Genomic DNA, 16,351 nt, shown 5'->3' with positions numbered 1-16,351 from the left:
TTTTCAAGCTTCTATTGCTGCTTATTATGATTATTTTTCATTTTTACAATTAGAGAATTACAGCAGACTAATAAAATAAACCTTTTTAACACAGAAATGTTTAGATTTTATGACAACGAAGTCTCATTGGGGGGCATATTTGAATTTACTGAACATGTAAATATTCATGTCGGATAAAAACAGCAGGATCAAGCATGGAGATGTACAGTATACTACTCAAATAACGGTATTAGCTAACAAAAAGTCTCAGAAATGTAGAATAAAGTGTTGCAGTGTGGATAATTAGATCTAATTATTTAGTCATAACTTGAACTAAAGCACGAATATATGTTAAAACAAGCTGCAGTTTCATTTAGGATTAAAAAAATCAAAGGTTTGGCTCCGTTTTTGTTACGTAATCTGCAGACTGAGCGGTGTTTTCTGTCGCCCCCTGGCGGCGGAGACGCGGCGCGTTTCTGCAAAGTCACGTGATTTCGAGGAAACGGGCAGCTGGGCTGAGAGCAGCGCTGCTCCGCTGCGCCGTCACTCAGTCTGCAAGGCGCCGCTGAGGAAACACAACCGAGGTAAACGAAACTTAAACCTACTTCCTTCATTTTGACACTTTAGCTTCTATTTCTGACTTTATAAAGTCCTCAGAACCGCAGCGGAGTTCTCGCTTCTGATATTTTATATCAGCAAAACTCGGCTCTGTTTGAAAGTTATCCGATTTTTAAAAAGAAAAACAACTATCAGTTGTTAACACGGCTAATTTCTGTGTCATAAATCAAATGTATTCGTCTTTTATTTATTTTTTCAGTCAGTTATTTATTAAAATGCGCCTGTAGAGCGATATTAGCTCATGTCATGAATGTGTCACTTATTATTTTATGTTGTTTATGTATTTCAGTCGCTTTAAAAGGGAATCATGGCAGCAGGAAGGATGAGATCCACCCGCAGACTTCGCTCCTGGATAGTGGACCAGGTGTGTGTGTGTGTGTGTGTGTGTGTGTGAGAGAGAGATAAAGAGGGCAAAAAGGGAGGGGGGGCAAATAGAGTCCTAATAACTGTCCCGGTTTTGAGGTCATATAAATATCAACCGGAAGTCTAATTTTCAGAAGTTGGTTCTCTTAAGTTATTAAAACTGATTTAAACTAAAATACCACCTGCTGAAACTTTAATGAGATTCTTTTATGTGACCTAAATCTGTTTTTTAGAACCAGAAATCTGTCTCAGAAACTAGGTTTGAGGTATAGTCGGTTTATTTGTTATTGTAAACAAGTTGTGTGACACAGATTAGACAGATTAGACATCTATGAATACCTGTGGATTGTTTTAACAAGTCTAGACGATTTTTCTCTTGCAGGAGACAAAAAAAAAACAAAAAAAAACTTGGTCACACTTGTGCGACTTCATTGTAACTTTCCACCCAAAAACTCATAGATTCCAGATTATTTCCACACATTTATGAGAAAAAGCTCAGACTCTATGCTGCTGTCAAAAAGTCATAAATTTACAAGAAAAACATTATAATTTGCCATAATAGTTACAATCTTTCCTTTAGAAAAACATCCAGATGCTCCTAATTCACCACCTCAATGTTAGAGGTTTTCTGGTAAAACTAAAAAATATTTTAAAAACATTTAATTATGAGAATAAAATCATAACATTAGAAAAGTCGAAATAAGATGACAATAAAGTCATAAGAAAATAAAATTGAAATAATAAGAGGATAAAGTTGATATTACAAGAATGAAGTCGTAATATTGTGACTTCAATCTTGTAATACTGCAATTTTATTCTTGTGATTTTATTGATCTCATAATTTTATTTATTTTTTTAAATGTCCTTAGCGCAGCTATAATACTCTTGTGTTCTGGCATTTTTTAATTTATTTTGTTTTATGCAAATTTGTGACTTTCAATGTCAGAGAAAATCTTTGTTCCGATATCGTAAATTTATTCTCTTAATAATTTTTTCTTGTTGGATTTTTTTCCATAAACTTGAAATGAATTTAAAAATTTCCAAGTTTTTGACAGAAATTTATTCCAGTTTAACAAACTTCCTGCTACTTTTTTTTTTTGGTTTTGTCAAACTGCAAGATAAAAATCGGATAAATTTGTAAAATAATTGCATTAAAAAAGCCCAGAGAAATGAAATTGGTTGAAGCAACTGAAAGTGTTGGGCAGTTCCAACAGGATAATGATCTGAAACACATTTCAAATCTGGTCTAACGGATAAACTAGCTAACTGGAAGCTCATTCCAGTTCAAACATTAACAGACTTCCTTCCAAATCTTAGTCTAATCCTGGAAATATTTAGTTATTATATTAAAAAACCATATTGCAGTGATGGAGTAACTCCAGCTCTGTTTATTGTGACGCTCAGATTCTGTTTGGTCCGGACTGAGCTGGAGATCTGCCGTCTGTCGAACCGTTAGCAGGGGTTAGCGCTGGGCAGCAGTTTGGTTTCGCCAAATGGAGGAACTTCCTGTTGGTGTTTAATTGTTGCTGGAAACCAAACGTTGGTGTTTGTCGTGTGACAGGTGAGCAGCGGGAAGTATCCGGGCGTGATGTGGGATGACGAGGCCAAAACGATGTTCAGGATCCCATGGAAACACGCAGGGAAACACGACTTCCGTGAGGATGAGGACGCAGCGCTCTTCAAGGTCAGAGGTCGCCTGATGCTTTGTGACTTTGGGTTTTAGTTTACAGGATGAGCAGGACCGGATCAGAACCCGGTGACCGGACTGGACCAAGTCTGGAAAATATTTCGTTCAGATTGAATTTAAAGTCTGACATCCGTCCATCCATCCATCCATCCATCCATCCAACATCATTCAACATTCGTCCACTCATCCATCCATCTATCTGTTCATTAATCTGTTCATCCATCCGTCTATCCGTTCATCCACTCGGATAGACAATCGATCTGTTCATTTATCCAGTTATCTATCCATCCACCCAACATCCATTCATTCATCCATCCATACACACATTCATCCACCTGTTCATTCATCCAGCATCCATCCATCATTTGTCTGTTCATCCATCCATCGTCTGTCAGCTTTTTCATCCATCTGTCCGTCCATCCATCCAACATGTATCAATTTTTTAATGCATCTATTTTTCGTCCATCCATCCCTCTGTCCATGGTAACGTTGGTTCCTCTGGTTCTGCAGGCCTGGGCCGAGTTCAAAGGGAAGCTGGCGAACGGAGAGAAGAATCCTGCGGCGTGGAAGACGCGTCTTCGCTGCGCTCTCAACAAGAGCCCCGAGTTCAAGGAGGTGATGGAGCGCGCCCAGCTGGACATCTCAGAGCCGTACAAGGTGTACCGCCTCGTCCCCATCAGCGAGCAGGGTAAGACCCGCACGCCGGTTCTGACCCGGTCCAGGTTTTCTGTCTGTCTCGGTTTGGTGAAAACATTGAGCAACACGTTGCACAAACCAATCTATTTTTAGAGCGGAAGCGTTTCTGCACCGGTTCATCTCTGACAGGAACGATTGGTGTTTGTCCAGCAGCTGGTTCTGGTTCTGGTCCAGATAAAACTCCAGCTGCTGATTCTTCAGATGACACTGGTGAACCTTCACACACATTCAGCAGACAGAGCGCAGGTTTTATTTAGAGCAGGAACCAGGAAACTGAGCGTGATTGCTCTGAGGTTTTCACTGCGATTTGTTGGCGGACGAAGTGGCTTCGGGTGTTTAGACGACGGCTGGCATGAAGATTCAAGAGGAAACGGAGCTGATGCTCCACGTTACCCTGATTTCAATATCTGGAAACTTTTAATTTCAATCTTACTTCCTATTTTCCCGACAGGAAGCCACTGTTCATTCAAATATCAGTCAGGAGTCACAATAAAAAAGTTACAAACATAAACATTCAACAACAGAATCATAGTGATGCTTTGTGTAGGAAGGATCTCCAGTAGCAGTCAGTATTCCAATCTGTAGAAGCCTCTGACTGAAGACTGTTGCTTTATCGCCGTCATGGCACCATCAGTTATTAACTAACTCTGCTAATCCACCTCATTTACTTTTGCCGCTCCTCTTTAATGCTGCGTTCCATTTTGCAACTCGGAAACTCCAGTTTCTGAGTCGAGAAAAATCAACATCCAATATGGCCGCTCATCGCAGCAGTAGAAGTGCGTCTAAAATCAATTTTACATGAAGCCCCTGCAACTCTAAGCTGAAAAGATTAGGTCATGGTTCAGGTGTTGTTTGAGCTTTCGAGAAGATTTGTTCTGCACAGAGAACTAGTCAAAGGCCGCCTTAGAAAGAGGAAGTATGAAGCAGTTAAACATGATGATGACAGCAGCGGTGTAAAACGAAGAGCTTAACTGGGATCTAACCTCAGGAGTCGCATCCAACGTTAATATTTCATCAGTAATAAAGTTATGATGTTTATCATGTCGGCTGTAAAGCAGGAAAACAACATCAAACCATATTTACAGAAACGTTTACCTCTCCTCTATAAAACTGCTCTGTCTGGGATCATTCATGCTAATGAGTTTCCAGTTTGTTTATGTTTTATTATGGGAACCAGAACGTGAATATTTACATGTCAGCTGCTTTCTGATTCACTTCTGACCAGGAAGGTCAGACTTTGAAGGATCGTGTGATTACATTTTTGTTCTTAACTTTGAGGTATTCTTTGATTCTATGCAGATTTTTAAATGTTTTTTTTTTATTTTAAATTAGAAAAAGTGACGATATCCAGGGTTGCTATGCACTCTGGGAAAGTCTGACTTTTGATTCAAGTAATTTCAGGTCTGGATGAAATGAAAAGTGGAAAAATATTTCCTTTATTTTACTTCTTATCATCTAAAACTTAATTTCCAGAGTTATTTTTTCTTTGTGCCTTTTCTAGTTCCTTTTTTTCTCGTTGTCCTTCCTAGAGTCCTTCTTCCCTTCCTTATTTCCTAGAGTCCTTCTTCCCTTCCTTATTTCCTAGTGTCCTTCTTCCCTTCTCCTCTTGTTTCTTCCCAGTGTCGTTTTTCCTGTTTCCTTCTTATGTCTCCTTTTTCCTTCCTTCCTAGTGTCCTCTGCCTTACGTTCCTTTTTACGTCTCTCCTTCCTAGTTACCTTTACCTTCCTTTAGTGTCCTTCTTTCTCAATTTCCTCCTGATGTCTTTGCTTTACTTTTCCTTCCTTCCTAGTGTCCTTTTTCCCTCCCTTTCCTTCTTGTGTTTCATTCCTTCATTATCTGTATCATTTTTTCTCTTTATCCTTTCTGCCTCCTTCTTTTCCTTCCTTCCTTCCTTCCTAGCTACCTACAGGTGAAACGGAGCTGTGTGTTGTGTCGTCTTGTGCAAAAGTCTTGAATCGTTCTTCCTTTTTGTTCTTTAGCCTTCCTGAAGGTTTTTCTGTCGTTTGCTTCAACCACCTGATCATGACAGCATGTTGTGTAGTTTGCGCTTAATAAAAGATGACATCTCTCAGAAGTTTCGGTTGCTGGCAGTCGGAATATAATCCCTTGGATTAGCGCTGTTGGACGTCAGATTAATCTTCCTCCTCCGCGTTTCCAGGTGTGCTGCTACCTGAGCCGAAGGTCAAAGAGAGGAGCAGCAAGAAGCTGAAGAGAAAGAGCAGCAGCTCGGACTGCCAGGTCAAAAAGATCAAAACTGAAGAGGTCACCTCTCAGCTGGTGAGGCCGACGCTCAGGTCAAAGGTCAAGGTTCCGTCCTGCTGATGTCAGGTGGACAACTAACCTTCTGTCTTTGATACACAGCATGAAGAGGACCAGCAGCAGGACAGCCAGCCGGTCCAGTCAGACGAACCCGTCCAGTGCACCAGTGAGTCCAGAGGGTTTATTATCAGACCCACAGCATGATGCTGCCACCGCCATGCTCAATAACTAGCACAGGGCTTTATAGAGGAAGGTCTAATTTCTTCTAAACTCTGATGCCAGAGATTCATTTACTAAATATTTTTGTTGTTTTGATGCATTTTTTAAGTAATATTATCCAGAAGGAACATTTTTTTGTTAAAACCACAGTAAGGTTGTTATCAAGCTGTTGCTTTGTCTCTGCAGTATTTCAGAATAACCTTTTAGCCTCATTATGAGTTTTTTCTGCTTAGCAACTGGTTTGTTTCTCATCTTCCTCTCTGCAGCGCTGGATGAGATCAGGCTGGACGTTCGGATCGAGGAGAGCGTCCCCGCCAACACAGGAGGTAACAAACATTTACAGCAGGAGAAAAGCTGCTGTCTCCATCATAACCCTGCAGCTTTAGCTCCGCCCCCTCGGTTAACTCCGCCCCCTCTGTTTCCAACAGACCAAGACTCCTTCAGCGTGACGGTTCATTATCTTGGCCAGGAGGTTCTCAAACGTCAGATCAGCGGCCCCGATGTCCGCATCGTGTACCTGCCCTCCTCGTCCGTCCCCCCGACTCCTGCCGCCCTGAGCCGCTTCCCTCGCATCCTGCTACCGGAGCCGCCGTCCGCGTTGCCGGCAAGTGAGGAGCTGCAGGCGCTGTTCACCCTGCTGCCCTTTATGGCGAAGGGCATCGCGCTGACGTCCACGGCACAGGGGGTGTACGGCAGGAGGTTCTGCCAGGGCCGGATCTTCTGGACGGGACCGCACACGACCACACCGGGCCTCCACCGGATGGAGAGGAACATGGAGTCGGTGCTGCTGTTCAGCAAAGACATCTTCAAGCAACGTGAGTCTAAACGTCTGGCTTTTATTTCCAGTCCATTGAGCCGCCGGGTACGACGAGTTGTAGCTAGCTTCATCCTTAAAAAGTCTTAAATTCATTTAAAAAACAACAACTGTAAATTGGTTTTAAATTCATTAATGTCATGTTGTAAAGGCAACCAATTTGCTTACTTGAACAGGTTGGGATAAGTCTGTTAGCTATTTAAAAAAATTACACTTTTTGCACAAGATAATGAGAATTCATTCTGATCAATGCAAACTCCTTTCAGAATGAAATGTTTTAGGGCCTCTGTCACTTTAAATCCCTATGAGCTGCTGCTGGCCACGCCCCCAAACGTCAAACACTCAAACGTCAAACTGGCTGACAATATAACAACCACACCTGTTTGAAAAGCACGGCAGCTAGAGAGCGCCAAGTGGTTTCTGGACGTTAAGTCAACAACAAAACACTTGTCTTTTCCAGCAGCCGTTGTACAGCACATACAGAGGTAAAACCAGCTGACTAAGCGTGCTGGAAACTTGGGTTGCTAGGTAACGGGCAGGGGGAATTCCGCTGGGGTTGCTAGGTAACGGGCTCAGTGCCTGCTGATTTGAGGCGTTACATTCCAGAGGCTCATTTTCCAGACACCAAAAAATATTAACTTATTGCCAAAAAACGACTGCAGTCTTTTTAAGAGCTAGGTCTGTTTTTAGAAGCAGCAGAAACACAAATGGAAGTACAAAAAGAAAAATGTTCAAAATATGAATTTTGCATAGCAGGTCCCCTTTAAATTTTGTGGAGAAAAAAAAATTCTATGTAGTCTTTTTTCTGTCAAGCTTCTTCATTACGTTCTGTGACTTGATGCAGTTGAAGCTACTGCTAACTAGCTGCTAACATATCCTTGCTAGCTAGCACAAGTATATTAACAGGTATATTAGCAGGAATCATTGGTTCTGGTACCTGCAGTGGAAACAGAGGGAGGAGAAAAACTAGCTAGCTAAAAGAAAAACTAACTAGCTAAAAGGAAAACTAGCTAGCTAAAAGAAAAACTAGCTAGCTCCCTTTTTTGCATCTATCATGGTTTAAGTGGAAATTTATCGCCATTTGGTTGGACAGCGTTTGTCTCTGCCATTGAATAGCTTTTGCTGCAACCCATATGATAATAAATTAATTCTGTTCTAAATTAATTCTAAAAGAAATTAATCCATTATAGTCTTAAAAAGTCTTAAATTTGAGTTGGTGAAACCTGGAGAAGCTCTGGTGATATCAAACATGAGATGGAGCCTCGTTTAAAGAATATTTCAGGCTCTGTTTTTACCCAGTTCCTGAAACTGACCTGGAAAACTTCATTAGTAGGTAAAAGTGAAAACTCAACCCGGTTCTGGTCTGGTGTTTCCTCAGAACTGGACCTTTTCCGAACCAACGGCGGCGAGCCTCCTCAGTGCAGCTTTACTCTGTGTTTTGGAGAAGAGTTCAGCAACACCGAAGATCCGTCTCGAAAACTGATCATCGCTCAGGTAAACCCTCCGAACCGTCAGCGTAGATACAATAATCGGACATGGAGGTACATTTTGGTTTTAATGCTACATATTTTCAAGAAAACAATTTGGAAAATTGATAATTTGCAGAAGAAAATATAGATTTCAAATATTAAATATACAATATCAAGTTGGAAATTAGTGAGAAAAAAGTGCCAGAAATCATCTAAGATGAAGGTAAATTTAATTATTTTCTCACAAATTTCCAGTTTCTCTATATCAGAGAAACTCTATTTCCTAAATATGTCAAATTAATCTCAAAGTATTAGTGATGTTGTAGGAAATTTACTGTTCTGACACCATTTCTAACATCTGGAATGACCCCTGTATTGCCCAAATGCAGCATCATATTTAAGGAATAAATTTTAAGTTATTCCTTGAAGTTTCAAAGAATAAAGTTGAAATCTAAAGAATCACTTTTGTAAAATCTGTATTTAAAACTACATTTTGTGTTTCTGATTCATACTTCCTGCTGTGTTTGCTCCAGTAATCTAATATTAAGTTCAGTTCTGATGGTTTAGCATCAGATTTAATAAAATAAAGCAACTACAATCTAAAAAAAATACATTTTTATGTCCAGTTTTTCTGCTGTGAAGCATAAAAGTTGAGATTGTTCCTTTGTAAGGTGGCCTGTACCTCCTGTCTGCAGGTTTCCCTCCCGTGGGCGGAGCAGCAGGTGGAGAACGCTCTCTCCGTCTTCAACACCCTGTCGGTCTTCCGGACCTTGGCCAGCCAGTCTCCGCTGGGAGAAATCACGCTGAACCTCGTCACGGTGCCGTCGCCGTCCTCCGAGCTGGACGCCTGTCAGACCAACTGAGCAAACTCTGAAACATTCCCAGCTTTCAAAATAAGAGCCTCCACTTTCTCTGCACACCAAATATAAGACTTTGGAGCACTTAAAAGAAAAATCTGTTGAACCCTGGAGCTAAAACGGCGACGTTTGGGGTTAAAGAAATGGATTTTCTTCATTTCCTGCGGGGATCGGTGCGTTGGAAACACTACAGGAAAAACCAACAAAGAGAGGTTGTGTGTTTTAGAGAAATCAGTTTTTATTGTTCTGTTGGTGCTTAGAACCCAGACACTCTTTTAAAGGGGCCATAAAGTTAAAAGCAGACCTGTTTGTCGTACTGTACTCCAATCATAGCATAGATTAATAGTTTTAGCTACATGTTATCTTCCAGACTGATTATGAAACAGTCTTAAAGCTGAGTTTTAGTTTAAAACACTCGTTTTATTAAATAATAAAAGACTTTTCACTGTGAACTTTATTATTACAGCAGAGATCACATCCAACAGATTTTCCTTTTCACCATTCCTAAATCTTCCCTCATTCACTGGATTAAATTATCCGTCGCTAAGGAGTAAAGCAAAATAACAACCATTTTTCTCCCTCTTGTTTTCTTAGGTAAAACTACTGTTTCAGCCTTAAACATACAGATTTTTATTTCATTTTAAGGAAGTTCTAACTTTAGTAGATTATTATTTAAAGGCTGGTTTAAGAAGCTCCACTCAGATTTTATTTTATTTGATTATTTTTGGCTGGAGGTTGTGTTATGATGCCACATTCAGGGCATCTGTTAAAGAAAAAAATAGTCTTAAAAGTTTTTATTTTAATAATTTCTCAAAAAAGGATTGCAGTATCAAGTTAGTTTTTGTTCAGTTTAGATGATAAAAGTTTAAAAATAGCTGTAATGATTAAAAAAATAAATAAAAATGAGGCCATGGAGGAGAAAGTTTCAGCGGAAAAACTCAAAGATTTTGAGTAATTTCACATTTTTACAAGAAGAAAGCTTGGATATTTTCTGCTGTTGAAATTTTTCTAAATATGATTAAAGGCTTAAATTTACAGTATTAAAACAAATTTATTATAATGTCAGGAATTTGTAAGAAAATGCTCAAATGTATCGATTTTTAAAAATAAATTGGACATTTGTAACAGAAAATGACAGAAGTCATCTAAGATTGAGGCGGTAAATTTAGGAGACGAACATCTGGATGTTTTCTAGAGTTAAAGGGAAGATCCGGGTTGTTTTCCTGGATCAGAACGACCCGGTTCTGGTCCAGAAAAAAGCTCAGACCTCATCCTTAAAGTCCGGGAAACATCCAGGTGTGAATCTCGTAGACGTAGCGCCTCAACCCTGGAGCGTTTCTGTCTCATTTTGTCACAAATGTACAACTTTTTAGAAAATTCCTGACAAATTTGAGTTTTCTTACAAATTTCTGGCTTTATACATCAAATAATAGTTTTAATATTGTAAATTTATGCCTTTTATTTTGGAAAGTTGTCATTTTACAGCTTTTCAACATCAGAGAAGTTTTTTTCTTGTAAATGAGTGAAAATAATTCATAAATTTCTGAGGTTTTTGGTGACGATCAACTCCTCTGTGACATCATTATTTTTATTTTTTTCATCTATAATAGCCCTGATACTCTGTCATATTTATACCAACTATTTATGTTTATTTATATTTTTTTAAGACTTAAACTGACAGAAAAACAAAGGAATTATATAACTGGAATGTGGGGAAAAAATCCAGAATTGTGAAACGGAAAATAGCAAACACTGAAATGTAAATAATATTCAAAAAATTCTCAGAATTTTTTTTTAAATCTGAGAATTTCTTGAATTTGAAACTGAAATTTTCTCATCTGATGTTGGTGTAAAATATAAATATGGGAATACTGTACTGAAGTTTAGAGCATTTAGTCGATTTTAAGTTGATTTTATTTAATTCAAGGAAAGAAAACACTGCAGAACTAAAGGAGGAAATTTATTCTTGGACCACAACGAGCTTTGAGCTCAGTTTATATCCAATATTTGAAACTGGAACATTTAAGGTTTGTAGATGTTGAAAACTTGTTACCAATGTAATTAATCAGTATAATAATAATAATAAAGTACATCCTTTCAAATTAAACATTTCTATGCAGCAATTATGAGGAAATCAACCAAATAAAACATATTTTTTAAACAAACTACCATCATCCCAACTTGGATGAACACTTTGTGACACAAGAAAAAGAAAAAAAGCGTTTAGAAATAAAACCAGGAAGTTGATTGTTGGAGTTAAATCATATTTTAAGGTGGATTAGTTGTTAAAAAATTATCCGTTTTTTGGGGGTTGGCACGAGATGTAAATCTGTCATTTAAGCGCGTTTGTCTTTGTTCTGTCGATAAAACTTTTCCGAGGACTCTGCTGGGTGTGTGTTTGTGTCGGGGGAACCGGGTCGCCGTCAGATGTTTCCGTTGGCCGGCGAGGAAAGCTCGGCGATCTTGGAGTTGAGCGTCTGATTGGTCCAGTCCTTGGTGATGTCATCCAGGTGGCCGTCGAAGTCCACCAGGAGGGCGTGGTCGCCCGACTCCAGCATCTGGCTGGCGATGGCCTGCGTCTCCTCCCACTGCCGCAGCATGATCCTGGACAGGAAGTGACACGAGTCCATTAGGCTGACGAACAGGAAGCTGCTGCTACTCAAAACAATGGAGTCTAAATCCAAACTAAATCAGCCATTTTATACATTTATTAATGGAAACTTGATAAATTGTTTCAGATGAGATTCTTATTTGTCATACAAAATCCCTTTTAAGTTTCAGATCTGCCATAAATAACATCCATGTCTGCCTCTGCTGACCTTGACCTGACCTTTCTACCTGAGGAATCCCTGACAGGCTGCACAGTGGTGTAGTTGGTTTCACTGCTGCCTTGCAGCAAGAAGGTCCTCCTGGGTTCGATTCCCGGCCCGGGGTCTTTCTGCATGGAGTTTGCATGTTCTCCCTGCGAATGGTGGGTTCTCTCCGGGTTCTCCGGGTTCCTCCCACAGTCCAAAAACACGACTGTCAGGTTAAATTCTCCCTAGGTGTGAGTGTGCATGGTTGCCCTGAGACAGACTGGTGACCTGTCCAGACCTCTCGCCCAAAACGTTCGCAGGAGATAACCCTAACCCAGCACCCCTGGTGACCCCACTAGGAAAATGGATGGATGGAATCCCTGACCTCACCTGCGCCCTCTGCTGGCCATTCTAGGTGTTTCAGTTCTTTGCAAGCTGGATTATTTTCTCTCCCTTCACTGGTTTTCATGTGAACCAATCATGTGAACTAAATTGGAACAATGAGTTAATGTAATTTAAAACATCCTGCAGCTTCCTGGAGATTCAAGCCACTTAAAATGATTTTTATTTTACATTTCAGTTTCTCCAAAATCCTCCAGATATGATTGAAAGGAATCTGCATCTTTTTCTTGATAGATAAAGGATGAACTGGCTGGACGGATGTCTGGGCTCAAAGCTGTGTTGATTGAAACTCTTCCCACAGGACTTCCTAAGTTAAAAAGTTGGTATTTAAACCAAACTGACTCGTTTTATCCTTTATAACTTCCCATCCCCCTCGGTTCTTACGTGTGTTTGTCCTTCAGAACCCATTTGGAGTCTCTGCGTTCGTACATGACGATCGGAGGAACCCGATCATCTGGAGACATCTTGCTGCCGTCGAGCTTCAGGAAGAAACAGAAACAAACCGACTGTATTAAACCCACAAACTCTCCCGTCCCATAAACATAGAAAACATTTAATCTCTTCATTAAACCTTTGTTTTCTGTCATCCTCACCATTAATAAGACGGCACTCTCAAACTGCTCTGCGATCTTGTCGGCTATCTTCAGAGCGCACGGCGTCGGGCTGCAAACAGACACCAGACCACTGAAACCGTTTCTGGATCGGCTTCGGTCCCGGAGAAGTTTCTCCCTTCAGGAAACTCACCTGCAGTCTGATGCGCAGGCGTTGGCCTGGTAATATCCAACTATCCTCTGCTGAGTCTGAGCGCACCAAACATCCACCTGGGAGGAGAGAAGAGAGAAAACTGCTGGTTTAGTCCTTTTAGACAACATGTCTGAACAACTTCTGAGTAAATTAGCTGATTTAAGTTCAGCTTCAGGAGGATTTTAAAGCTGAAAACGCCTCATGAACGTGTTGCAGGACATATTTAACTATTTAAATCAGCAGATTGTTTACAAAAATAAACACTTTATTGAAACCTTCAGTGGGTTTTGTAAGCATGCAACTATTATTTTAGTTATTATTTTGATGATAAATCGATTCATCAGATAAAAATACATTCTGCAGATTTTTCATTTAACCACAAGCTATGTCTTTATGGGGAATTTGATTTATTTTTCTAATATGACTTTTAACCTCAGAGAACATCCAAGTTTTTTCTTATAAACAAGTGAAATTAATTCATAAGTTTTTGGTGGAATCTACTCCTTCCTAACCACATTACTATTATTTTCATCTTCAAATACTCTGTCGTGTACATATAGCAGATATTTTTTTAATACTCCAAACTAAAATAAATAGAGAATTATAAAATTTGAAAGTGGGGATTGAGGGGAAAAAATCAGGAAATGTAGCAACGTAAATCCAAATTTATGTCCATCTGAATTTGGAGTTTTTATATTGCTGAAAGAAATTAAATTTTGAACTTTATTCTCATTTTTACTGAAAAACTTCTCTTAGTTTGGATCTACATCACAATCTGGACCTTTTTGAGAACCGGGCCACGACAGCAAACTCCACACCTGCGTGAGGGCCAGTTGCGTGATGGGAGCCAGGGGCAGGTGAGAGTGAAGCAGCGGCACGCAGTCCGTCACGCAAACAGCGCCACCTGCCGAGCTTGAGGACAGCAGCAGTCCATTGATGCTGCAGCGGGGGAACAGGCAGGAGTGCAGGTACATCTTCACATAAGCCCGACAGGAGAGCTCCACCTCGCCCATGGTGACCGCTACGGAGGTGCAGGGCGGACAGAGAGACGTTGAAACACCGGAGGAGAACAGCAACAAACACTTTCCTTATGAACGGCGCCGTATTTACCTAGAAACAGACCCAGAAACGTCCCGGTTCGGCTGCGTTTGACAGCCGGATAATTGCCCTGTTAGGGCCTGTGGTTAGCATACAAGCTAAACCGATCCGCTGAACTAGTCTACCTCCAAGTTAGTCTCACTAGAGCTGCGGGACACACGATCAACACCTTAAACAGTTTAAAACCAGTTAAATTACTTACAAAACCCAGAGGTCTGTCTATTCGCTAACAAACTGGCGAATGAATGACGTCCAACGGCAGTCACTGGTCCCGCCCACTGGAGTCATGTGCATTGTTCCGATTGGTTTAGAGCCGAGATTCTGTAATATGATTGGTGTAGAACCGTGCTTCTCCGTTCTCCTTTTTAAGAGCATGTTTACGCATCACAGCAGCGTGCGCCCCCTAACGGAGCGGAGGAAGCACTTTAACAAAAGTGAAATGTAGCTACATTTTATAATATATTGTGTTCTGTTTATCTGTACTTGTAAACAAAAATGCTCATTAAGAAAAAATTACATTTGAGCATCTAGAAAAACGTTTTGCTGAAATAAAGAGCATTACACTCCAGTAAAATCTCTGGATACTCAACCTACTAATTTTTAACCAAAAATGACACCTACAAGTCATGAAACTTATCACTGGATGTACTCCATTTTCTAGCATGTACTGCAAGTGATAGTTTTAAAACAGTTTCTACTTAATTTTGAAACATGAATTGCAGGTAGATTGAATACATGCACAGGGTTAATCCAAATACTACTGCCATTTGTAAAACTACCCTTATGTGAACCTCTTTGTTTATATTAAAATAAATAAAACTCAATGCATAGTTAACTAGTTTTATTGTGCAACTCATCTGCAGGACTGGTTCTGCTTTAGTGGTGCTTCTGGGACAGCTTTGGTCGGTTGATTGGGATATAAAGTTTCTGTGCCCATTTGACCAAATCACCACGCTGCCTAGCCAAGTAGAGCTTCTGTGAGGGTTTTGGTACATTGTGACCCTGGGGAGGCTTCGGCACGCCTGGACCCTGCAGAGGGCAGCCATAGTAGGGATACTGCCCCGTTGTCTTCTTAGGATCCTGGGGAAGGAGGCCATATTATTGTGGCATCTTGGTTGGGTAACCACGATGCTTCAGGACAGTTGGGACCTGCTGCAGGCAGCCAGGATGATGCCAAGGCCCTTCAGGTCCCTGGGGTTGATTGCTGCCTAGCTGATGTGGATGCTGAGATACAGAAGGCTAAAAGCTGATTCTTTCTGATTCTCAAGTCACTCACAAAATAATAATTAAGACACAAATAAGAGTAACAAGAAAGTTCTATGAGGAATAAAAGTAATTTCAAATTAAAAACTCACTTTGTAAACATTCCTTGTGTGGTGGTGGTTAGTTTCACCACCACAGCTGTGTTTGTTAGACCAAATCAGCAAAGTAAAATGTTTCATTTATAGGTTCAGAGGTTTATAAAAAAAATTGACTCCATTGTTTTAATTAATTAGTTAATTCAGTTCAATTAATAAACATTTGGAAGAGCTGTAGACTATCTGGTTATAATTCCAATGTTTAGATGTTCCAGTTGACATTCTAGACAATTTTCAAATGGCCAAATCTATTTACAACTTGCCTCATAAAACCTAAGTTTGGGGAATGAAAATGTTCTAATGTCTCCATTAGAATATTGACTTTCTGTAATGTGAAACCAACTGTTTCAAGTAGTGCACTCATCCTTTCACCAGCAAGTTGGATTTCAACAAGCCATTTTTCCATGAACTTGGGACAGGAAGTAAAGTTTATTTCACAGGGCTGTTCTTGGGATTAAAAAAAATTCTCCACAAAAAATTTGGCATCTTAAAACACCCTCCAAATGTTTACATTTGCATCAATAATACAATCTTGTTTAGTTGTGAACTTGGTCAACTGATGGAACTAGTGTTTCTGGAGCCAATTTATTTTCCCCTCACTTCTTGCCTCAGTAGCCAGTCTGCTGGGGATTCTTTGATCTTGTTTTGATATACTGGGCTGCCATGTTGGGTAGCTAGAATATGAGGCTGTTTGGGCACCTCAGGTTCTTGGGCCACAGACAACATACTTCGGTACATTTCACTCCTTGGGTAAAATCAAAGTGTTTGGACTGCATTGCATGAACTTGCAAGTATAGCCAGTTTCAAACTCAAGTTTACAACCAACTCCATAGTCTTATTAAGTTGACGTTGTGTAGTCTCCATTTTACCCTTAACATTGTAGAAACACCTGGAACATGCAAAGTTCCAGCCAAGTTGTTAAAACCAGTTCAGCACAGTAAAGCTTAGTTAAAAATGAGTTTAGAGTTTTGCAGGCAGGTTTCCTTTTATTA

The 16,351-nt window shown here is 40.1% G+C and overlaps 2 protein-coding genes across 2 annotated transcripts; one reads left to right on the top strand and one right to left on the bottom strand.

Moving 5' to 3' along the window:
- Positions 1-461: 461 nt before the first annotated feature.
- Positions 462-11,127, top strand: irf9 (interferon regulatory factor 9). Its single transcript, XM_028004761.1, has 10 exons — positions 462-563; positions 887-961; positions 2,522-2,644; positions 3,158-3,335; positions 5,503-5,621; positions 5,706-5,769; positions 6,089-6,148; positions 6,251-6,637; positions 8,015-8,130; positions 8,801-11,127. The coding sequence occupies exons 2-10, from the start codon at positions 905-907 to the stop codon at positions 8,966-8,968; spliced, it is 1,272 nt and encodes a 423-aa protein (XP_027860562.1). The 5' UTR covers positions 462-563; positions 887-904; the 3' UTR covers positions 8,969-11,127.
- On the bottom strand, positions 10,910-14,286 carry emc9 (ER membrane protein complex subunit 9). Its single transcript, XM_028004771.1, has 6 exons — positions 14,014-14,286; positions 13,722-13,924; positions 12,904-12,980; positions 12,753-12,822; positions 12,544-12,638; positions 10,910-11,566 (listed from the first exon to the last, which is right to left on the bottom strand). Exons 2-6 carry the CDS (start codon positions 13,914-13,916, stop codon positions 11,386-11,388), a joined length of 618 nt encoding a protein of 205 aa, XP_027860572.1. The 5' UTR covers positions 13,917-13,924; positions 14,014-14,286; the 3' UTR covers positions 10,910-11,385.
- Between the last annotated feature and the right edge of the window lie 2,065 nt (positions 14,287-16,351).

This window comes from Xiphophorus couchianus, chromosome 21 (genome assembly GCF_001444195.1).
Source record: "Xiphophorus couchianus chromosome 21, X_couchianus-1.0, whole genome shotgun sequence".
Classification (NCBI taxonomy): Eukaryota; Metazoa; Chordata; class Actinopteri; order Cyprinodontiformes; family Poeciliidae; genus Xiphophorus; species Xiphophorus couchianus.
This window is presented reverse-complemented; position numbering and strand designations above follow the sequence as displayed.